The following is a 23,899-nucleotide window of genomic DNA, read 5'->3' on the forward strand; positions in this document are numbered from 1 at the left end:
ATGGAAGGTGGAATCATCCTTGAGACAGTCAGGATCAAACTGCTGGCAGAGGGAAGGCAGAGTTAACCTGCAATACTGCATGCTAACCACAGCTCTTATATCCCCATTCTTCCAGTCCTTGTTCTGTCTTGAAAGTTAGAAGCCAGGAATGGGATCAGTTAAGGAGTCCTGCCATTTATAAATCAAACTCAGCTTTCAGACGAGTGACAGGAGGCATGTTGCTTCACACTGGCCATTGCAACAATTTATTTCCAATTTGACCCAAAATGAAGCAAATTCCTCTAAAAATTTATGTAGGCTAAGCATGATGGCTGGTTTGTTTAATATGGCGTCTTGCCCAGCTTGAATATTCTTCAAAGTTGGATGACATCTCCAAATTACACCTGCTTCTAGGTTCAGGGTGTTTGTCTTTCTTCTTAAAGAGCTAAGAGGCATGGAGAAGCAGCATATATTAAGCAGAATATTAAGCAGGATCTTGTGCCAGCTCTGTCTGAACTTCTATCATATCTGTTCATGGAAAGTCAGTGATTCATTGCTTCGTTTACTCATGTATCTGTTTGAGAGCGCAGGCATTTATCCAAGCGTGTGGGATGTGGGAGACAGAAGTGTAACTGTTTCGGATACTAAATCCTTTTGGATACTATGGTTTTATGCAGTCAGACTTTCCACATTTGGATAAGCTGATGAAAATTAAATAACTATGCTGAACTTTTGAAATTGAAAATCCCAGGGCCTTTTAACCATAAGCAGCATACTTCAATTTGTTAATTTGCTTGAAATTTTATGAATATATATGTTTGTGTGTGTTTGCTGTGTCTAAAGCTTAACAGAAGCCATAAAACTCATCAGATTCTTGCCTACACTAACCACTTTTCTGGAAAATTTGATCAAGGATATTATGGAGACTGGAGATCTTTTCAAAGAAAATCTGAAACACTTGCTTGGAAGGCCTACAAATGTCTGGATTTAGCCTATACGTTTAGCCACAAATCATAGCTTACAAACCACAACTGCTTCGTCCCCACAACATGGTAAAATGAAAGCAAACCACATGATGGACTAGCCTAGAGGTGGGCAAGGTTTTTGTGATGGGGAGGGTAAATTGAAAGTTGTATTTTTGGTCTGCAGGGGGAATGTCAGTGACATGGTGATATCAACAAAAGGGCAGAGCTGAAGTGTTAGAAAATCAGTATATTTGCATTAGAACATAGGTAGTCTCAACTTACGATCACAATTGACCCCAAATTTTCTGGTGTTAAGCAAGACAGTTATTAAGTGAATTTTGCCCCATTTTATGACTTTCCTTGCCACAGCTGTTAAGTGAATCACTGCAGTTAGTAATGTGGTGATTAAGCGAATCTGGCTTCCCCATTGACTTTGCTTGTCAGAAGGTTGCAAAAGGGGATCACGGGACCCGGGGACTCTGCAACTGTCATAAATTTTGAACTAATTGCCAAGTGTATGAATTTTGATCACATGACCATGGGGATGCTGCAACGGTCGTAAGTGTGAAAAATAGTCGTGTCACTTTTTTCTGTGCTATTGTAACTTTGAAGGGTCTCTAAATGAATAGCTGCAAATTGAAGACTCCCTGTAAATATGAAAGTTTGGTGATACGACCCTGGTGGCATCCTGTTTGCTCTCGCTGATGTCTATCCTAGTAAACTTTTTCTGCTTACAGAACATCTGGACCAACATCAAGGTCAGGCTGTTTTCTTGCTGGACCCAGGAAGATGGCTACGTTGGTGCGAAATCGAAACAACATTTTGTTACCCTTCTTCCTCTCTCTCACTGCCAGGACATTTCAGCCCAAAACTGGACCCCGGTCTTTTAAAACGTTCCATGCTTTGTGGAGTGACCAGAAAGCAAAAGGTAAAATTAATGACTTGAGGAAAAATACTTATTGAGGTCAGTTAATGAAAAGCAATGAGATCCACTGTTGATAAGAAATGTCACCAAAGGAGACTATCCCATTCCTAATAATAAGAATAATCAAAATGTGAAAATTCAGCTGAGGACAGTTTAGATCAGGGGGTTGAGCAGGGGGCTGGACTAGATGACCTCTCTTCCAGCTCTCTGATTCTATGTTTCATGTTTTAATGAAACCAAAAGTCTGAAGTTGCATGAACAATTCAAAATAACAACAGTGCAGAACTATTTTGTATAATATAAGGAAATGTATGCATCAGAATAAAGTTTACTAGTAAAGCCAACCAATGTGGTAAGATCATTACCTTATCATGGCCAGTCTCTACAAAAGGCAAATGTACCTTTTTTAAAAACCACACTGGCAAATCCTGGAGTATGGATGCAGGCCACACGTGCAGCTCTCCTTTTATTATTATTTAAATGGAAAGCAGTTGTCGTAAACTACAATTGAAAACTGAAAAAGCGGTGAGCCAAGTAAAGGCTACTTCAATGCTTCACCCTGCCTTTTTTCAAAAGCTCTTCTGTTCAAAATTGCACGTCCTATAAGTTTTTCTTCAAAGAAGAATTCTGCAGGGTGTCATTCCCCTTGTGGGGAAGAATGACATTCAGGGAAAAAAAATTGAGTAGGCAGACAGGAGGATGTGAAAGAATTAAGTATCCAGTCCCCAACCTTTTTACCTCTATTTGATTGCCATTACAGAAGTTGGCCTCCATTAAAAAAAATCTACCCAAAATATGCCTCTGAGTTTCACTTGTAGGTTGAACCTTAGCCTTGGATTTTAATTTCCTTTCAAGTTTCCCATTTTGCTTGTTACCATTGGGTAAGGCTAGCCATAAAGTAACAATGGCATATTAAATATTGTTTACTCTTGCAAGAACAGTAGTTTAGATTTATTTTAGCCAGTTCCAGAAAATGATTGCCTAATGAGATAAAATAAGCAAAGCAAAAGTCAACTTAAAACAGAGTTTAATTGCTAAAAAGCATAGTTTGGAAACAGACTCTGGTGGATATGTAACTGAGAAATATTGGACAGGGTAACGTATAAACTGACTCATTTTCAACATGCAAAGGAGATTGTTGCAAATGTCACAGTGACTTTGTAATTGTACAGAAAAGGGGGAAAAGTTATAACTTACAGTAATTAGATACAGTACTCAACAAAGAGGTGCAGAGAAAGACAAGAAAAATGACATTTTGTAAATTAAATCTGCCGTAGCTGAATTTATAGAATCCTAGCATTGGAAAGAAATCTTTGTCAGTCCAACAGCTTTTAAGTGCAGAAATCCAAATTATGCTCTATTAACCATTTGCTACCTACTGGAATGCATCTTCTGGCTATTACCTTCTTTCTTAATTATCTCACTAAATAAATTAGAACACAGAATAATAGGGTTGGAAGGGACCTTGGAGGTCTTCTAGTCCATCCCTCTGCTCAATCAGGAGACTCTATAACATTCTGGACAAATGGCTGCCAAGTCTCTTCTTGATTAAGCAAAGCATTAGCCACATGCAGCAAATGCCAGCCTCGGTTTGATGGAAAAATGCATTTGAAATTCCTTTCCAAGGATACAGTAGTTGTGAAATTCCCATCAGGGTGTTTCTTATGATGGTGGTGTTGTATTTACATAGGCATCAAGAAATCCAAATATATGTGATTGTGTGAACGTTCTGTGTTAGGCAACATTTGGCATCTCTGGCTTCTCATATATCCATCACTTTCCAAGGTTATATATAGTGAAGGACAATGAGTCTCAGCATTTTTATAGTGTAAGCCAGGAGTCTTCAAACTTGGCCCTTTTATGACCTCTGGACTTCAACTGCCAGAATTCCTCAGCCAGGCATGCTGGCTGAGGAATTCTGGGAGTTGAAGTCCACAGGTTAAAAAAGGGCCAAGTTTGAAGACCCCTGGTGTAAGCTCTGGGTTGAACTGTGGGGTCCCTGGTGCTCTCTGAGCTTGGTTGTAACAGAGGTGAGTAGGGCGTGCTCTCTTTTTATATACTAGGGTATGTATGTCCTATCAGCGTTTGTGGGAATGTCCTTTGTGGTTCCTTGATCAGGCTGATGGTTAATATTTGATTGCTGGTCTATACACATACCATACAATTGGTTTACATGCCACTCAACAATCCAAAACCCAAGAAGGAAACAAAAAAACCCCAAGACACCTGTTCATCAATAATCATCAGCCAGATAACAGGGATTAATACCAAGATTATACTAGAGCAGTTGATGATGTTACCTAGTTGGGTAATGAAACGTTTGCAAGAAAACAAGGACCCCACAAAATATGATCCAGGTTGGCTGCATTCCTCAACACATTAAGCCAAAATCATATCATGGCTTGAGGTATTGCATGAAGCCTGTCAACTATGGCTTATTCAGGTAACCATGACCTAACAGGATGGGTGGATCATCTTAAAAAGTAATATGTAACCCTGCCTTTACATAATCAGTTTTTTAAAGGCGTGGCTTTAGATTTGCATAATGACTAATTTTTCCCTCTTGTTACAAATACTTGCAGTTAATTCAAGCCAGGAGCGAGAAGGAAAAGAAAATGGAAGAACGTCCAGCCCATTTTGACATTGCTGTCTTATTTCTTGGTTTTCCTTTTCCTGCCCCCAAAGCCAGTGGACTTGAGGTTGTCCCATCACAGCTTGTGGCTGATCCTGCACCTTTTTTTTAAACATGTAAACAGCTCAAAAGTTTGTGTAAACCATATCCCGGTCAAGTATTTTGCAAACCAAACTTTAATTTGTTATTATTTTGGCATCTGCCTGTGTCTTTGTGTGACTGTGTGAGTTGGCTATGGAACCGCACTTTGATGGTGGAATGTTCCATCTTCAGCCACTAACAAACCCTCCCCCCACACCCTTCTATACCACCTTGCCTATTATGTTGTGAAGGGTGTTCAGTGGAGCTGTGTGGAGTGAGAGAAAGAAGTTCACTTTGAAAAGTTCTTTGAAGCCAAATCAGGGGGAAAAAGTCAGGCATTTTTTTTTTACTGTTTATACTTACAGAAATGGTAGAATGGCCTTTATAGTCCCGACTGGGATTTTTTTTTCCTTCTGATTCTACTTCCACTTTTTTTGGAAAATACTTATTATGTATTACGAGATTTTATTGTTCCAGGTCTTTTCTTCCATACTGGAATTTTTCAGCGGTTATAATATTTTTACATGCATTAATCAAATACACAAATCAGTAGTAGTAGCAGTAGTATATTTGTAATGAGCTTATCCCTAACTGAGGCTCTCCAGATCCTTTGGGTTTGTTGTTTTGGTTTATTTTCTGTGTTTCTGCCTGACAACCCCAACCTTCCCAGGAAGTACTGAAGTTCACTGAGATCACGTCTACGTGGGCCTCCTTCCTTTCTGTCTATCAATCTTTTGGTTGGTCTGCTTCATACAGGGATCCGCTACCAAGATCTTGTGGTTGGCATTCCTAAAGAAGTATATAAAAATGAAAAAAGGGTAGCCCTATCTCCTGCTGGTGTCCAGGCTTTGGTGAAGCAGGGCTTTCGTGTGCAAGTGGAGCACAGCGCAGGTGAAGAAGCCAAGTTCTCTGATGACCAGTACGTAGAGGCAGGAGCCAGAATTGGGGACCTGAAAACCGTGTTTGGATCCGATATCGTTCTAAAGGCAAGAATGAAATAAAACTGCCAGTCTGGTAGGCAGGATTATTTAACTGCTGGACTGCTGGACGGATGGATGGATGGATGGATGGATGGATGGATGGATGGATGGACGGGACTTTTGAACTTCCATTTAAAACCGACTCTGGGCAACTTACATACTCTATTTACATGAATAAAGTTAAAAAGGATGGTGCCTAAAATACAAAGAAGGAGAGAAAGAGAGAGAGAGAGAGAGGGATGAATGGATGGATGGATGGATGGATAGATGGATGGGACTTTTGAACTTCCAATTAAAACCGACTCTGGGCAACTTACATACTCTATTTACATGAATAAAGTTAAAAAGGATGGCGCCTAAAATACAAAGAAGGAGAGAGAGAGAGAGAGAGAGAGAGAGAGAGAGAGAGAGAGAGAGAGAGATGGATGGATGGATGGATGGATGGATAGTAGTTTACTGTAGTAGTTAAGGTGCTGGTCCAGAAACTAGGAGACGGTGAGTTCTAGTCCTGCTTTAGGCATGAAAGATGGCTGGGTGATTTTGGCCAATCAGAAGAAACTGTGAGTTCTAGTCCCGCCTTAGTCATGAAAGCTGGCCGGAGGTGACCTTGAGCCAGCCACCCTCTCTCAGCCCAACCCACCTCACAGAATTGTTGTGGGGAAAATAGGAGGAAGAAAGAGTATTAGGTATGTTCACTGTCCTGAGCTATTTATAAACAATAATAAAGATGAGTTAAAAAATCAAATAAATAAATAAAAAGAAATACAGAATACATCATCAGAGATGAATACGGCTTTGAATTTATGAAATGTCAGATTATGGAAAGGAGAGTTCACAATATTCCCATCCCTGAGTTAGGATTATTCCTTTATTTCTCTAAGCCATCATGTGGTTTTGAATTAATATTTTGGGCTTATTAATTTGTGGTGTATATGGTTTAGCGCAATGTAGAAACTCAGCCAATCATGTTATATTCAATAAAACATGCATAGCATAGCATAGCAGAGTGTAATAACAAAATAATATTCAAATATTTGTCTGGCATTTTCCAGCAATAAGAGTGAAAATAAGGAACAAATGTTGAAATATTGTGCCAGCAAAGACGTATAAATCTCAGAGATGTGAAGAACTGATCACAAAAATCCAAAGTGGAAATGAAATTTCTACTATTTGGTGATCCAATAATTATTATTTTAATGGCTGCAAAGGGTAAAGTAAGCAGGGATTGGGTTCATGGTTCAATAAATCATAATCAGTTGGGTTTTGAACAATAATTTGGACTATATTTCATGGTTTATGATCGATGATTATGAGTCTGAAGTGGTCCAGTATATTACAAAGAAAAACTGTAGCCTAGTCCTCACTTTGGCGCATGGAATTTTCCTTCTTCTAACAAAGCAGTGTAATATGGTATTTATTTTCTCAAAGGTCAGAGCTCCAGTTTTTAATGAAAAGTTGGGAATCCATGAGACCACCTTACTCAAGGAGAAATCAGTTCTGGTCAGCTTTATCTATCCAGCACAGAATCCAGATCTCTTGGAGAAGCTTGCTCAGCGCAAAGCCACCGTCTTAGCAATGGACCAAGTTCCTCGGGTCACTATTGCTCAAGGATATGATGCCTTAAGTTCAATGGCCAATATTGCAGGGTGAGTCCACATTATTCTCTCTACTAATGACTGTTTCCTCAATGCCTAGATTTTATTGTATTAAAGAGGGACAGTTATTTGGTAGAACTGAACAGTTTTGGGGCAGATTGAGAGCAGAGCCATGGCATATAAATGTCTCTGGTAGGCTTAACATTGCATGTTTTTAAGGATCATTTTAGGGTTTTTTGTTTTTTGGGGGTGGTGGTGGTTGTTTTTTTAAAATGACTCCTGCTTCAAAACAGCTGAAAGCTTTCGTTATTGATTTGGGGCAATTGACGTTGAATGAGGTTCCTGAAAGCAGGGATTTATTGATTGATTGATTGATTGGCTTTAAAGGGTCCCTCAACTCAAACAATGTGACTATGAATAGCATACAACACAAAGCAGTAGGACTGAATGCCATACTAGAGCTTTGGTTTGTCCACTCATCTCTATATACGTAGTACTAGTTTATGTACGAGAGACAGCTTGGTCTAGTGGTTAAGGCATTGGGCTAGGAACCGGGAGACCAGGAGTTCTAGTACCTTAGGCACAAAGCCAGCTGGGTGATCTGAGGCCAATAGACTCACTCTTGGCTTTAGGAAGGAGGCAATGGAAAGCCACTTCCGAAATCTTGCCAAGAAAACTATAAGGTCATCCAGGGAGTCACCAGAGGTTAAGACTGATTTGAAGGCATACACACATGTGCACACACATTTATGTATGATATAACGGCATGAGGAATGGGGTTGTATAAAAATGAGGGCAGCTGTGACTAGGTGATAGAAGTCCCATCTCTTTCTAAATGCTTCAAAAATAGATGTCAATAGGGTTGGGGCATCAACTATGGGGTCCCAGCTGTTCTCTTGACTTCTTTATTTCCTTCCCTCGCATGACCTCCACTAGGAACGGAGTTCTTTTTCTTGTCATCCTTGTTCAATTATATGATGCTGCATTTCTTCTGAACCTCATATTTACAATTTCATCTCCTTTGAGCTAAGAATAACTAATTTCTGGCATCTGAAATGTGGGAAACCTCAAGTGGGGGAATATATATACATATATATATATATAAACCTAGTAGTGGAAACTCAGGCAATTGCCATGTTGGAAACATCCCAAAACATGGGAAATTCTCAACAGTCTTATTTCTTATATATGGTTCTTACTCAAGAGAGAGAGAGAAAAAAGTTTAAGATGGATTAAAAAGAATAACACAGGAGAACCAGAAGACCATATTCCATCCATATGGCTCCTGGGAACCACAGAGTTGTTCTTATTCTTTTGTTGCTTACAGTAGCTTCTCTGAGGCTAATTCTCTTTTGGCTGGAGCCCAACTTCTCCAAGCTAGCTATAGCTCTGGGGGCCATCCGTTGTGGAGTTAGCCTTGTTTTCTGCCCTGGAGCACCTAGATCCATCTGTCTCATGTGTTCACTGAAATCTTGTGAGAACATTTCAGAGGACACCAAAATCTCAAGAGATCTCCACAGTTTAAAATGTTCTTTTGAGAATAAATTGTTGTATTGGGTTATTGGTGTGTGCCATATACTACTGCCAATCTTTCATTAGCATTTCATTTCATCCAAGAAAGGCTAGGCTAACATTAGATAGGTTCTCTCCAGATAAGCTTGGACAACAGCTTCCAGAAATTCCAGCCTTTCTGGAAGACACTCAGTTGGAGAAGGTTGAGCTAAGTTATGCTAACAGTAACCACACGGCTCTTAAAAACCACCTTAATAAAACAAACATTACACAATTCGACTTCATTATTTTTAAATCCAGAGCAGATTCAAAACAACTGAGTAACTAAATCATCTGGATGTATTAGTTCCCAGCCTAGTTCTGTCACATCTGTTCTATAAGAGGCTTCATGGTCTTTTGATAGAACTGTATCTCATCTTGTTTGGTATCAACCCAAACTTGCTGAGAGATGGGTGGTTGATTCTAACATCTCTGACGTCTGCTTTTGGTTACGCCAAAACCAGACTGGGGTTTTACTGCCTTTTAAAATGTCTTTGCTTCTGTGATTCACATTCAAGTTATGGTTACTAAAGGAAACAAAACAAGAATTCCAGACATCTCTTGCAAACTCACTAACTATAGCTGGGTTGAGTAATGTGAACTAGATTCCACAGCAGATCAAAACAATGGAACGTCTTGTGACCTTAAAGATGAGCAGATGTATTAGGTGTGGGCTCCAGTGCACTTACACTTTTTGCCACTATAAATCAGTTTTTTTAGAAAACCATAAGACTCAGTGGCTGCCATGAATTAATGAGATTGCCCTCTGGTTTCTACCATCAAATGTGTTCTTCGGTTTGGCATGACATTCACATACCAACCTGGGTTTCTTTTCCATTATGGTCTTTCATGCAGGCAAAATTCAGCTAGTAGACAAATGAAAAGTTTTGTAAAAAGCCAAAATACACTGTGCTAATTAGATTCTGTTTGAAGCAACAAGTCTCAAAGACAAATAGAGGCCTTAGGCCAGCCTTCTCTAGACTGGATGCTGCCCGGAATTGCTGAGAACTGAAATCATAACACATCTGGAAAAAACAGTCTGGGCATAATTGGACTCATTTACATCCCATGTTGATCTATAGACCCCTGAACAGGGGTCTTCAGACCTGGCCCTTTTATGACTTGTGGACTTCAAGTCCCAGAATTCCTCAGCCATGCTGAGAAATTCTGGGAGTTGAAGTCCACAAGTCATAAAAGGGACAAGTTTGAAGACCTCTGCCATATAGAAGATCATCAATATGTTGGCTGGGGAATTCTGGGAGTTGAAACACTCATTTCAAAACTGTGGAAGTTGAGAGATTAAGTTTGCTTAATCAAGTCTTTTTCAGTCAACTTGAGGCAGTCAGCCTCATTGGATCTGCTGACATTTCCACAGAGATCCTACTAGACATTTTTTTTAAAAAAGGTTTTTGATTAAAGTTTAAAAATACAAGGGTAAAAAAACATAATACAAACTAAGAAAAATAAAATAAAAAGTGCAAAAAGAAAAAAAGGGGGGAATTGGGAAAAAATAAGGAAAAAATAAAAAGATATATAAAGAAATCATCTCCCTCTTGATCAAGACAAGTAGGAACAATTTTAGCAACTTACCAATTTCCCTATCATTAGAGCCAAAGAACGATTCATCCTATATCTCATCTTTATTAACAAATAATCAAGCCGTATTATTCATCCTTAGTCAGCAAAAGCTTATTAAGAGTTATCGGAAATAATATTTGTTCTTTAACCTTAAGCAAATTAATTTCACATTCCTTTCCTTTTACACAGTAACTTGTCATTTTCTCTAAAACAAATACCAAAAAAAATCTCCTCTTTCTATAACGTTTCTGTATTTATCTACCATTTTAGCTATCCAAATATCAGCCACTTTGATTTCTATATCCTGTCATTTTAAAATCCATATCCCAAACTGTCTGATCCTGTTATATCCTCTCCAGTCTCCTCGCTTAAAGCCATTTTTATAGTAACAGACAATCTTAAGAAAAAGTTCCTGAGTCTTATCGTTGCCACGTATCCTTGAATAGTCAATGGAGCCAGCCGGATTCGCTTAACGGTTATGTGATTCTCTTAACAACTGCAGTGATTCTCTTAACACTCAACCACCTTGCTCACCAATGGAAATTCTGGTCATAAACTGAGGACTACCTGCATACAAAAGCAGCAATTCTCTTCTTAAATCCCTAATCCCCTTAGTCCTGCGTGCGAAGAAGAAGAAAACTTTATACTGATTTTCCAGAGATTGTTTATGTTGGATTCGTGATACCTGGATATCTTGGGTTGTAAATTTTCTTCACATGCTTCCAAATGTACCTTCCCTTCCTTGCTTTCAATCAAAAAGTTTGCTTATGTCTTAAAAAGAAAACAAGATGTAATCATTTTGTTAATCCAAAACAAGTATCTTTCACTTATTCATAACATCTAACATTCTCAGGGAGGGAGGGAAGAAGAGAGGGAGGGAAGGGAAGGGAAGGGAAGGGAAGGGAAGGGAAGGAAGGAAGGAAGGAAGGAAGGAAGGAAGGAAGGAAGGAAGGAAGGAAACGGGCTGTCTAACATGAGCTGGTCTTAAATGCTTCCAAAATGCTGTTCAGACCTTTTAAGCCACAAAATGAATCCAAATAAATGTTCAGATAATAAAAATTAAGGAACGGGATGCTCAGCCTAAGAATGTAGGAATTAGAACCACAACTAAACAAAAAGGTCCTTTTACAGACAAAAAAATTCTACTATGATGAGCTGGGAGAAAAACATACTCCCAAATGAGCATAATGTAATTTAAGAGGTGGAAAAAAAACATTTACTATGGTCAGGTTACCTCCACTCTGCCGTTGTATACCCTCTGCTATCTAAGCTATTTCTTTCTTAATTTTAAGTTATTTATTATCTTACTGTCCTAATCTTTTATAGTATCATTTTATTGTAAGCCACCCAGACAATAAAGTTATCATCATCAGTCTCATAACTGTGAGATGGGCGGTGAATAAATTTAATAAATAACTAAATAAGAAAGAAAGAAATTTATTAAATGTATATGCCGCTCATCTTGCAGTTCGAGGTGACTGTGGGCAGCTTACAACATAAGAAATGTCCTTTGATTAGGAGTAACAGTGGTATAAACTGTTAGGACATGGGGATGATGATGATGATGATGATTTTGGTATCCATCTATGGCTTCTCAGCCAATAGATAAAGGCAATCATTTGTTTTTTTATTGACGGATTATTTATTTGTTGGAGATGTTTGATTGCCCTCACTGGTCTAAGCAGTCCCGTATATAAATATTTTTGCCTAGTTAATTGAGTCCGTTGTTATTCATTTCAAACGCCTGCTGTGCTAACAGCTCCAAGTGTTTTTCCATCTTTTTTCCTAGGTACAAAGCTGTGGTTCTCGCAGCCAATCACTTCGGGAGGTTTTTTACTGGGCAGATCACTGCTGCTGGAAAAGTACCTCCCGCAAAGGTAGGTTTCATGACATGGTTTTCAGGAAGCACCATTAGCACCATTTGAAGCCATTTCAAAGAAAGCTTGAAGAAGAAAGCCATTTGGAAACTGCAGCTTTCATCTACTAAAGAAGAGAGTGTTTATAGCTTCCCTTCCCTTCCCTTCCGCTTTCCCCTTCTCTTTCCTTCCCCCTTCCCCTTCCCCTTCCCCTTCCCCTTCCCCCTCCCCTTTCCTTTTCCTTCCCTTCCCTTTACTTTCCCATTACTTTCCCTTCCCTCCCCTTTCCCCTTTTTTATCTGTCTGTTTGTCTGTCTACTCTCTCTCTCTCTCTCTCTCTCTCTCTCTCTCTCTCTCTCTCTCTCTCTCTCCCTCTCCCTCTCTCTCTCTCTCTCCCTCTCCCTCTCCCTCTCCCTCTCCCTCTCTCTCTCTCTCTCCCTCTCCCTCTCCCTCTCTCTCTCTCTCTCTCTCTCCCTCTCCCTCTCCCTCTCCCTCCCTCTCTCTCTCTCTTTCTCTCTCTCTCTCTCTCTCTCTCTCTCTCTCTCTCCCTCTCCCTCTCCCTCTCCCTCTCCCTCTCCCTCTCTCTCTCTCTCTCTCTCTCTCTCTCTCTCTCCCTCCCTCCCTCCTATAAAGTCACATTGCATATGATGCATGAATTAACAGAAAGGTTTTATTCTGGGCTCATAAAAATACATTAACAAGCCCAACTGTGAGTTCCTTTCTTTTCCTTCCTAGATGCTCATCATTGGTGGAGGAGTGGCTGGCTTGGCTGCGGCTGGGGCAGCGAAGTCAATGGGAGCCATTGTGAGAGGATTTGATACCCGGTAGAGTAACTCCAGGCCTCACCCTTCTTCTGTTGTAAAGAAAAACAGGATACAAATCCTAAAGAAATCAAAAGTATATTTTCCTGCCGTCATGAACCTGTTGCCTATAAGGAACCATCCAACTTTAAGATGGTTCAGTGTTGATTATAATTTTCAAATATGTGCCCACTTCAATACGTATTAGTTTTACGTACTCTTAGTTGTATGTTCTGCAAGCCTTCTTGGCAGTCCTCTGGGAGAAGGAATGGTGGGATCTAAAATAAAAGTAGCAATAATAATGCTAGCTGAAAATCAACAACCCATTGCAAATTGAAAGGATTTTGCAGAGCATCTGCTGGCATGTTACTCAAAGGTCAGATGGGATGCTTGGACTGAAGAGCAGTTATATGCTATTGATCTCCACTCTGAAAAGTATCCATGCTAGTCATTGCTGTGAAATTCTCCTTGCTTCCAGCCCTCCAGCTCTGGAGCAGTTCAAATCCCTCGGTGCAGAACCTTTAGAAGTCAACGTTGCTGAAACAGGAGAAGGTGTTGGAGGTTACGCGAAAGAAATGTCCAAGGAGTTCATAGAGGCAGAAATGGCCCTCTTTGCTAAACAGTGCAAAGAGGTGGACATTGTTGTTAGCACAGCTCTTATTCCAGGTACGCTACGACTTTTATCACCATCACAGCTAGTCCCTGACTTACAGCTTTTCGTTTAGTGATCATTCGAAGGTACAACGGCGCTGAAAAAAAGCGACTTACAACCGTTTCCCCACAGTTAACAACTGTTGCAGCATCCCCATGGTCACGTGATTAAAATTCAGACGCTTGGCAACTGACTCACATTTATGACGGTTGCAACGTCCGGGGGTCCTGTGATCACATTTGGCAACTTTCTGACAAGCAAAGTCAATGGGGAAGCCAGATTCATTTAACAATCGTGTTACTAGCTGCAATGATTTACTTAACAACGGTGGCAAGAAAGTCGTAAAATGGGGCAAAACTCACTTAACAATTGTTTTGCTTACACATTTTGGTCTCAACTGTTGTAAGTCAGGGACTACCTGTACAGAGACCTTAGCGGTGTATGAAACCAAAATTTGGTCTCTTATCTTATCATGGGTGTCAAGTAAGCCAAATCTTTTTTCCTCTGAGACTGAAAATAGATAGAAAATGTAATGATTGAGTGGGTTTTATTTTCCTGAGATATATGTCCTGCACAGTTTTGGAGATTCAACAGACAGTGACAGTCCTACTACTAGTTGCTGTATTAATGGATTGTAGAAATAGGTAGGAATTATTGAGCTTAAACTGACCCTTACAAGTAAAAGCCAGATAATCCTGAGGTTTTGTTGGCATCTGCTCAAGCTTTTTTTTCCTTTTTTTTTAAAAGAAATGTTGAGTTCCCATCTTTCATTTCTGCTCTTGCCATTTCCGACAGGGAAAAAAGCTCCAATCTTGATCACTAAGCCTATGGTAGAATCCATGAGAGATGGTTCCGTAATAGTCGATCTTGCCGCTGAGGCTGGTGGCAATGTGGAGACCACCCATCCTGGAGAACTTCACATACATAAGGTTTGCACAGGAGAATCTGTTTCAAATATTCTGTCCCCTTGACAGATGTATTATTTTGCTGTTCTCCAAAGCAACAGAACATCACTCGTAGGCCTTCTTAGCTACATTAAGCATCTTAAGGTGTGGGTTTTCCAAGAGATCTGACCCCACTATACATTATCCCAGCTCAGGAAGGACACCCCTTCAAATGAAATCGTGCAACTCCCAGGCAACAAAAACGACCTTGTCATAGCTTATGATTTAAGATATTCCTAAAATCAGACATTTTGGCTTACTCAGCAAGTTCTTTTAACTACAGCTGTCCTGGAAACGTATGGGCTTTGCAGAAGTTTTGTATATACCAGCATTAGCGCAACAAAATCATGAAACTGTTCTGCACTACAGCGACATAGTTACGGTTTAGCGCAGTGCTTGAATGTGACCTCTGTTTGAAGCTTTTCTCCTTCATCTGACCTCAGAATAAGTAACTTTAGCAGCGAGGTGTACAGTTAACTGAATTTACAGTGCCTTTAAGGGACACCATTTGCAACTGTAAAGCTCCCCCAGAACTTAGAGTTATAACTGAAGGCAGGACAAGAAGCAACGGATGGAAATGAATCAAGGAGAGGAGCAACCTAGAACCAAGGAAAAATTTCCTGACAGTTAGAACAATTAACCAGTGGAACAACTTGCCTCCAGAAATTGTGGGTGCTCCAACACTGGAGGTTTTTAAGAAGAGGCTGGACAATCATTTGTCTGAAATGATAGGGGGTCTCTTGCTTGAGTAGGGGTTGGTTCCTTCCAGCCCTGCTATTCTGCTCTGTTCTTGAACAGAATAACAAAACAAAACAAGAGTTGGAAGGGACCTTAGAGGTCTGTTCTGTTCTTTTCTGTTCAAGGTTTAATTTGTTGAAACAAATGCAGAGGGATATTATTTCTTCCTATCTCTCCCCCACCCTCCTCTCCCATGCAAATAGCTTTGTTGACAAAATAGTGCGAGTCAGGTTATCTAACCCCCTCCCTTTACTTTTCGGAGTTAAATTGGAGTGCAATTAATCTGGGAAGCACAGTGTGTAACCATGATAGAATCAAATGTCCAAGAGGTGTTTTCAGACTTTTAAAGTGTGTTTTGATTTCTTAACTCTTGAAATAAGCACCATATGGCGATGGAACTGCTTCCCCCAAAGGCCTCCCGTCTTGCTCTGCCATTGGCTAAAAGTCAAAGAGAAAAGCTTCACCCCCCCCACCCCCCCTACAAGAGTAAGATCAAGCTGTTCATGTAAAAAGCCCTTAACTGGCAAAATAAAGTGTCAGCAGAGATCTGATTTACCATCAGCTATAAAGGATTTATCAAGTCAAAACACCTAAAAGTCTGTATCAAGGCATTATGTGAAAAAGATGTTTTTTAAGGGTCTTGTTTATGGCTTTCTCAACCCCCAGGGTGTAGTGCACATTGGTTACACCGACTTGCCAAGCCGAATGGCTACCCAGGCCAGTAGCCTTTATTCAAACAACATCTTGAAGTTATTAAAAGCTATTTCCCCCAGCAAAGAATACTTTTACTTTGAGCCAAAAGATGATTTTGATTATGGGACAATTGATCACGTCATAAGAGGGACTATGGTCATGAAGGTGAGTTACTGTTATTTTTTCCCCTCTCCTCAAATTCCTTAATGAACAGTTTAATGGAGGCATGCAAAACACTGTAATGGAAGACAGAATCAAGATCTTTTCAGAGAAATTGCAGTTGATTCTGGACTTTTGTCTGGAGTTGAGCTTTGCAGCTGACATCAAAACATGGAGTTTGGTTTCATCCACAGACTAGAACATCAGACCTTCTTCCGATCTTCTGTTCTGGTTCCATCTTCTTTCGTTTTGCTTTAAATGTCACATATGCATAGACCAAGCCTACATATGCACCCAGCCTACATTTTTGCCCAGCCATAAACCTTTGTAAATCAATAGTGTACAGATTGCCTACACACTGTTTTTCCCTCCAGTTCCAAACCAACTTGTTTGGAACTGGAGGATCAGTTGAAATCAAGCAACATAGAAGATTAATTGTAAATGCCTGAAACAACTTCAGCTGATGGTAGAGATCAGAACCAAGTTCTCTGAGTCAGTCATAGACAGGGAGAAGCAAAGGGATAACTGGGGCTAAATTTTAGCTTTTGACCTATCTACACTCAATCTGTTCACATTGCTCTTTTAATAATCATAATAAGATTTGCGACTTTCCATGTATTATTATTTAAGGACTCATCCTAATTTGTCTCTGCTACAGGAAGGGAAAACTCTCTTTCCAGCACCTTTACCTAAAACTTTGCCACCTGCTGCCCCAGTTAAGCAGAAGTCTGTTCATGATCTAGAAGCAGAAAAATTAGCAGCCATTTCACCCTTTAGAAAAACAATGACCTCAGCTGGAATATATACAACAGGTATTTCAAAATGTTAAATTTATTCATTCTCTTTCTCTGTCTCTCCATCTCTCTCCATCCCTCTCTCCATCTCTCTCTCTTTAAAATACGAATTCCTCTTTCAGCGTTCATTGTGATATGCATTAAGAGTTTTGCTAAAACAATCTGTGGGAGAAGACACGGCTGAGCCCGAGGGAGGGGTCAAACATATCATCAGTCTTGAGTCCCTTCGCACCAACAAGAGATCTAAGTCCTTTCCACCTTGAGTTTCATTGACTCTTATCTACCTCCAATTTGTGTTGACTGTTAGGAGTTACCATTCTTGTAGAAAAGCATTAGCATACAATAATCTTACATTTATTTGAACTGCCTGGACTCCTGATTTCCTGCACTTGACAGAATCATAGTTAAAGGATGAGACATCATCTCAAAGGTCTATTAAAAATATCTGCTTCATTGTTGCTACTATACTTGAGCCAAGGAGTCCATCCCAGATAGAACTGATAGAGTAAGTTAACTTTGATTAAAACATGAGTGGGTGTGGCATGCTTTTCTGCATCTAGAATCCACAGCCACATTGGCTCAGTTTACTAGTCTTAAACAATATCAATGGGATAAGTGAATAGGCAGATTCTAATGGCAAACTATAAGGGACGCGGTGGCTCAGTGGGTTAGGACGCTGAGCTTGTCGATCGGAAGGTCGGCGGTTTGGCAGGTCAAATCCCGAGTGCCGCGTAACAGAGTGAGCACCTGTTACTCGTCCCAGCTTCTGCCAACCTAGCAGTTTGAAAGCACGTAAAAATGCAAGTAGAAAAATAGGGACCACTACGGTGGGAAGGTAACAGTGTTCCGTGTGCTTTTGGCGTCTAGTCATGCCGGCCACATGACCACGGAGACGTCCTCGGACAAGCGCTGGCTCTTCGGCTTTGAAACGGAGATGAGCATCGGCCCCTAGAGTCGGAAACGACTAGCACGCATGTGCGGGGGAACCTTTACCTTTACCTTTACTAATGGCAAACTGTCCGTTATCTCCATGTAGGATTTGATCCTTCCTAAACTTGAATGAAATATTTTATCATCTCATTTTCCTCAGTGCTTTATACCAGAGCTTAGGAAAACTCTGAGGGAAGAATCTTTTCATACACAATTAATTTATGGAACTTATCCCCCTAAAACACAGTGATGGCTTTTAGTTCTATCATCCATTTCGGTTGGCCAGGTTCCTAGGATTAAGTTTAAAATATGGTTATGTAAATACAGGGAGTTAAACTGCATGCAACTCTATAAATATCTTACGAATGTTTGCTAGAAGCTCCTTTGAAGTAAGATTGTGTGGGACTACAGTTTTAATAGCATTTAAGGCTAATAATTAAGAATGTAATTTCTGCATTTAGAGAAAATGCAACTGACTCTTGGTTGGTTTGGAGATAACCTTTGAATAATAGCTCCTTCTGTCATGTCTTGCCTACATGGAGACCTGCCTTGTGATTTCTCAAAAATATTCTCAGCCAATGAAAGAGGCGTCTGCTTTTCTACTATTCTGTCACCAAAGTTTAGATGTTATTTTAAGTTTCTCTTGAGGATAGTCTTGAACTGATTTGATTATTGGATGGAAGCGATGCAGGAACCTAGTTCCAATGCTGCTAATTTTTGTGACAGTCTCTGTAGTTAACCCACACTTCTTAATCAGAGAAGGCCCTTTGGATGGACTTCTATTACGATACCTTTGGGATTAATAAAAGTTTGAAGAGAAAGACAGGACAGGGCATTCACTTACCTATGTGGCCTCCGAGTCAATCTGCTCAAGAGTACCATAGCACACCTTGAAATTTTACTGAAATGCTCCTTCTTGGGGAGGAAAAAAAATCAATAAAATTGAACAAAACATTATGGGGAAAAATGCAGGGTTTTTTGGGGTGGGTGGGATAAAGTTTTCAGAGGTGTCCTGAATAAATATTCTGTGTGATGTGTATTTATCTTTGCCCAGTTCTGCTGCCATATTTTTTTCTGCAGAATGCAGCGGCTGTTTAGGCCAATTTTTAATCTCTTCCTGTTTGGTAATTTTCTTTTATCTGAGTCAGGTTGTCTTACTTTAAAAAAAAATATCAGCTTCGAGGAATGAGGGAGTGTGGACAGCAAAATGCTTCAGTGGAAGCTGTAAAAGGTATTATTCCAACCATATGTTTGAGCACAGCTCTGGTACATTCTTTTCTGAGAAGGGGAAACAAAATCCTGTTTTAGGAACTGAGTGGTCATGCCTTGAGAATGTTGAAAATTCCTGGCGATTAGGGTATGGGAAAGCAAAGACATTATGATACTTGCAAAAGGCTAATTATACCATCTAAATGCATTAAGGTTAAATTGAATAGATAGATATTATCTATCTATACAATTTAACAATTCATTAAGTGGTTCTATCTATCTATCTATCTATCTATCTATCTATCTATCTATCTATCTATCTATCATCTATCCATCCATCCATCCATCCATCCATCCATCCATCCATCCATCCATCCATCCATCTATCTATCTATCTATCTATCTATCTATCTATCTATCTATCTATCTATCTATCTATCTATCTATCTATCTCTATATCTCTATATCTCTATATCTCTAACGATCCATCCATCTATACATGCATCCATCTATATCCAATAAGCTAGTTTTGCAGAACAAAGATACCTGTATGGACATTTAATTATTCATATTTTATCCTGAACATATTTATTTTTATTCATTTAGTTATTAAATTTTTATGTTGCCCATCTCCATCTCACCTGTGCTTTGGCTACAATTAAAGTGTTAAGTATTTTGCTTGGTATTGAACTGATTTACATGTAGAATTTCCTCATCATGCATGGATTATGAGTCCAAGCGGTCACTTGTACATGTGAACAGCCTAGACAAAACAGACCAGGATAAAGCAGTAGGAAAAGGAAAGACACCACTGGGTTTGACTGAAATGAATGGGACACAGCTAATTTGCATAATTCCCATATGGTTATTGTGTGTCTATCAATTCAGTTACTCTCTTTGGAGAAGTAGTACAAGGGTTCACACATCCAAATTTGCAAACCACTTACAATTAAAAGGGGAAAAAATCTGGTTGGTTCATCAGATTAGGGTTGTATTGTATCAAAGAATAATACAGGGCAGTCAACCCCATGCTGACCCAAGAATTCTGGGAGTTGAAATCCATAAAGTTGTCATAGTTGCCCACATCTTCTCCAGAGGTTGGACCACAGATCCAATAGTAGCTGAAAAACCCAAGCACTATAGTGAAATGCATCTGGACGCTTCCTCTTTGGAGAAGGCTGATATATAGGGCCCCGAAGAAGATAACTACAGCTTGTTCTCATTGGATGTTGTTGAAATTCCTGTGTGGTCTGCCTCCTTTAACATTTTTCAGATGGTACAATAGAAGCTTTTTCCTCCAAAGTAAGTAACTAAATCAATGGGAACCTTGGAGCCGTTTTGTAATTTTGTAATTCTTGGGACATTGTCCCTTGAAGGTTTGTTCAAACAACATTTTTGACATGTCTAAAACGTTATTTCTTGGCATTTCCACATCCGGAGGCCAAAGCATTCTGGCACAGAGAACTTGGCAAAGTGAATTTTAACCAGACAAGTCAACATTTGTGGGGGGGAGGAAGGGAATGCAAATTACATCCATAAAGTCTTCATATTCTTTCTTCCAGTGTCTATTTTATTGTGAAGGTTAACACCCCAGAAACCAAAACAGAGTTAGACCCTTAACCAGGGGCACCTTTTTTTCTTTTTGAGGTGTGGGGTGGAGAGAAATGCTTTCTTACGTATCCTAAATGTTTGTTGTTTTCTTCAGGTCTGACATCAGTTTTAGGGTTGGGGCTCCTCTCTCCGAATTCTGCCTTCACCCAAATGGTGACAACTTTTGGTCTCGCTGGAATTGTGGGCTACCACACCGTTTGGGGTGTCACACCTGCTCTTCATTCCCCTCTGATGTCAGTGACCAATGCAATCTCTGGTAATGTCTAACCTTTGCTTTGCTGGTTTTTTTTAATGATGATGATGATGATTATTAAATTAATAAAATACTTAGAAAAAAAAAGTTGTGGCTACTCCATCACTGGAGGCTTTTAAGAAGAGATTAGACAGCCATTTCTATGGAATAGTGTGGGGTCACCTGCTTGAGCAGGGGGTTGGACTAGAAGACCTCCAAGTTCCCTTCCAACTCTGTTATTCTGTTACCTATATTCAAGATTCACTTAGTTGTTCATTTGTTTTTTTTTAAAAAAACCTTCTATTGCAGGGGTGTCAAACTCAATTTCATTGAGGGCTGCATCAGCATTGCGGTTGCCCTCAGGGGGCCGGGTGGGTACGGCCGGGGTGGGCGTGGCCTACTGGGTGGGCATGGCTAGAGTGCATAAGGCCTACTGGGTGGGCGTGGCCAGCTCTACATCGTTCACATCAAGGGTGCCTATGGGGGCCTGGGCAGGAGTGGGAAAGATCTGAGGGTCTCTGGCAGAAGGAGGGTCTCTGGGCCAGGGCCAAGGCAGTGGGGGCCGTTCCCTCACTGTTTCCAGGATGGCTTCGCGGGCCGCATGAAACCACTTCGCGGGCCAGATCCGGCCCCCGGGCCTTGTGTTTGACATACCTGTTCTATTGGCTAAGGTATTTTAAATGTTAAATAATGAAGAAGCGTTGTGACTTTAGCATTTTGTGTTGCTTGCGTAGCAACGTTTTCGTTGGCATCCAAATTTTCCAAGGCTGCCTCTAGTTGACTAGCTCGGAAGATGAGTTGAGAGCTGTTAACAGTATGAGTAATCAAGCACGTTCAACCACAACAGGAAACATCTGCTATATGATAGAAGGTTTCTGAGTAGGGATTACAAACTGTCCATCCCTTCACTGTGTCACAACAGGTTTTTTAATTTTCTTTCTTTTAGGACTTACTGCTGTGGGCGGCTTGGTGTTGATGGGGGGATCTTACCTGCCTTCCAGTATTCCTCAGACATTAGCTTTACTGGCTGCCTTTGTTTCCTCAGTTAATATTGCAGGTAATAATTCACAAATAATAATAATAATAATAATAATTTTATTTGTATACCGCCCTTCTCCCGAAGGACTCAGGGCGGCGAAAAGTGCATCTTCACTCTGGTGATGCAATGGTTAGAATGCAATATGGCAGGCTAACTCTGCCCATAGCCAAGACTTCGATCCTGATCTGCTCAAAGTTGAGTCAGCCATCCATCCTTCTAAAGTCGGTAAAATGAGGATTCAGATTGTTGGGGGCAATATGCTGTCTCTGTATAGCACTTAGAGAGGGCTGTAAAGCACTATGGAGCAATAGTCTATTGCTATTGCTATTTAGAATAAATATTTATATTTTGCTCTGGCCATGGCTACCGATTTCCAAAACCACGGGAGCTGTCTTCCTTAGTGTCCATGGACATCCTGTTAGGAATCCTACAGGACTGATTTCCAGCCCACATTTGCCAGTTTGGTCTAGTGGTTAAAGCACTAGGCTAAAAAGTGGGAGACTATGAGTTCTAGTCCTACCTTAGCCATGAAAGCTGATTGGGTGACGTTGGGCCAATCACCATCAGATGTTGAGTTCTGGTCCCACCTTAGCCATGAAAGCCTGTCGCTGTCTCTTAGTCCAATCCACCTCACAGGGTTGTTTTTGTGGGGAAAACGGGAGGAAGAAGGTGTGTTGAGTATGTTCACCACCTGGATTTATTTGTAAAAATAATAAAGGCAGACTATAAATAAACTGAATTAATTAATTCTCTGATATAAATTAATTCTTTGTTTCATCCTTCTGCTTCATCTTAACTATTTGCATTTCCCCCAAATAGGTGGCTTTCTAATTACCCAGAGGATGTTGGATATGTTTAAGCGTCCAACAGATCCACCTGAGTACAACTACCTCTATCTTCTCCCCGGAACAGTCTTTGTTGGTGGATATGGTGCATCTCTTCTCGGTGGATACAGTATTGAGCAGGTCAGAAATCCTGGCCGGTTTTTAGGGCCTGTTTGTTCATAACCAAGTTAACAGATCAATCATGAAGAACAGCTTTTCTGGAGAAAAAGTTTCTCAAGAATCGTTAGTACCAGTGATGCATATTTTTCAAGCAATGTAATGAAAAAAAACAAAACACAACAGTTCATTAGGTTTAAGTGGTCCCTGAATTGTGTAAATAAATTTTATTTATTTTTAATTCCATTTATATCCCGCCCTTCTCCTAAGACTCAGGGCGGCTTACAAGCTTAGCAGTAGCCTTCATTCTATGTATATGCCTGCTTATTAGGGCTTTCACACACACACCCCAAGCGGCATTATTACAAAGTCAGCTTAATTGCCCCCAACAATCTGGGTCCTCATTTTACCTACCTCGGAAGGATGGAAGGCTGAGTCAACCTTGAGCCTGGTGGGATGCGAACCTGCACTAATTGCAGGCAGCTGGTGTTACTTAAGGAGGCATTAGCCCAAACATGATGGGTGCGTCTCTGCGCTCAGCTTCTGCTTTCAGCACACAATAAGAAAGTAAAACAATCTTTCTGCCCTGCCCCCAATCCTTAATTCCTTGCTAGATGCAAAAAGGAAACCAACACCTTGGGCTACTTGTGTGAGATCATTTATGGTTGGGCAGGCTAGCCAATAACAGAATAACAGAGCTGTAAGGGACCTTGGAGGTCTTCTAGTCCAACCACCTGCTCAAGCAGGAGACCCTAGATCATTTCAGACAAATGTTTGTCCAATCTCTTCTTTAAAACCTCCACTGTTGGAGCACCCACAACTTCTGGAAGCAAGTTGTTCCACTGATTAATTGTTCTCACTGTTAGGAAATTTCTCCTTACTGTAGTTCTAGGATGGTTCTCTCCTCCTTAGGATCTCACAGAATTCTGTGCATTGAGCAGAAAATAATAAAGCATTGTTTTCTGCTAAGTGCCCAGAATTCTGTAAGATCTTAAGAAACAGGTGAGCGTAACTT

General features: G+C 40.3%; 1 protein-coding gene across 1 annotated transcript in view; it reads left to right on the plus strand.

Annotated features, from left to right (window-relative positions):
* Positions 1-23,899, plus strand: part of LOC308673721 (NAD(P) transhydrogenase, mitochondrial-like) — a 53,148-nt gene that overhangs the window by 13,735 nt on the left and 15,514 nt on the right. Inside the window, exons 6-17 of the mRNA XM_081337634.1 lie at positions 1,682-1,872; positions 5,339-5,568; positions 6,991-7,208; positions 12,076-12,163; positions 12,878-12,966; positions 13,421-13,608; positions 14,390-14,523; positions 15,943-16,134; positions 16,787-16,940; positions 20,767-20,928; positions 21,851-21,961; positions 22,763-22,908. Coding sequence (XP_081193760.1) covers positions 1,734-1,872; positions 5,339-5,568; positions 6,991-7,208; positions 12,076-12,163; positions 12,878-12,966; positions 13,421-13,608; positions 14,390-14,523; positions 15,943-16,134; positions 16,787-16,940; positions 20,767-20,928; positions 21,851-21,961; positions 22,763-22,908 — 1,851 coding nt within the window. The 5' untranslated portion in view covers positions 1,682-1,733. The remainder of the gene's footprint in view (positions 1-1,681; positions 1,873-5,338; positions 5,569-6,990; positions 7,209-12,075; positions 12,164-12,877; positions 12,967-13,420; positions 13,609-14,389; positions 14,524-15,942; positions 16,135-16,786; positions 16,941-20,766; positions 20,929-21,850; positions 21,962-22,762; positions 22,909-23,899) is intronic.

Source organism: Vipera berus, assembly GCF_964194415.1.
Source record: "Vipera berus genome assembly, chromosome: 12".
NCBI lineage: Eukaryota > Metazoa > Chordata > Lepidosauria > Squamata > Viperidae > Vipera > Vipera berus.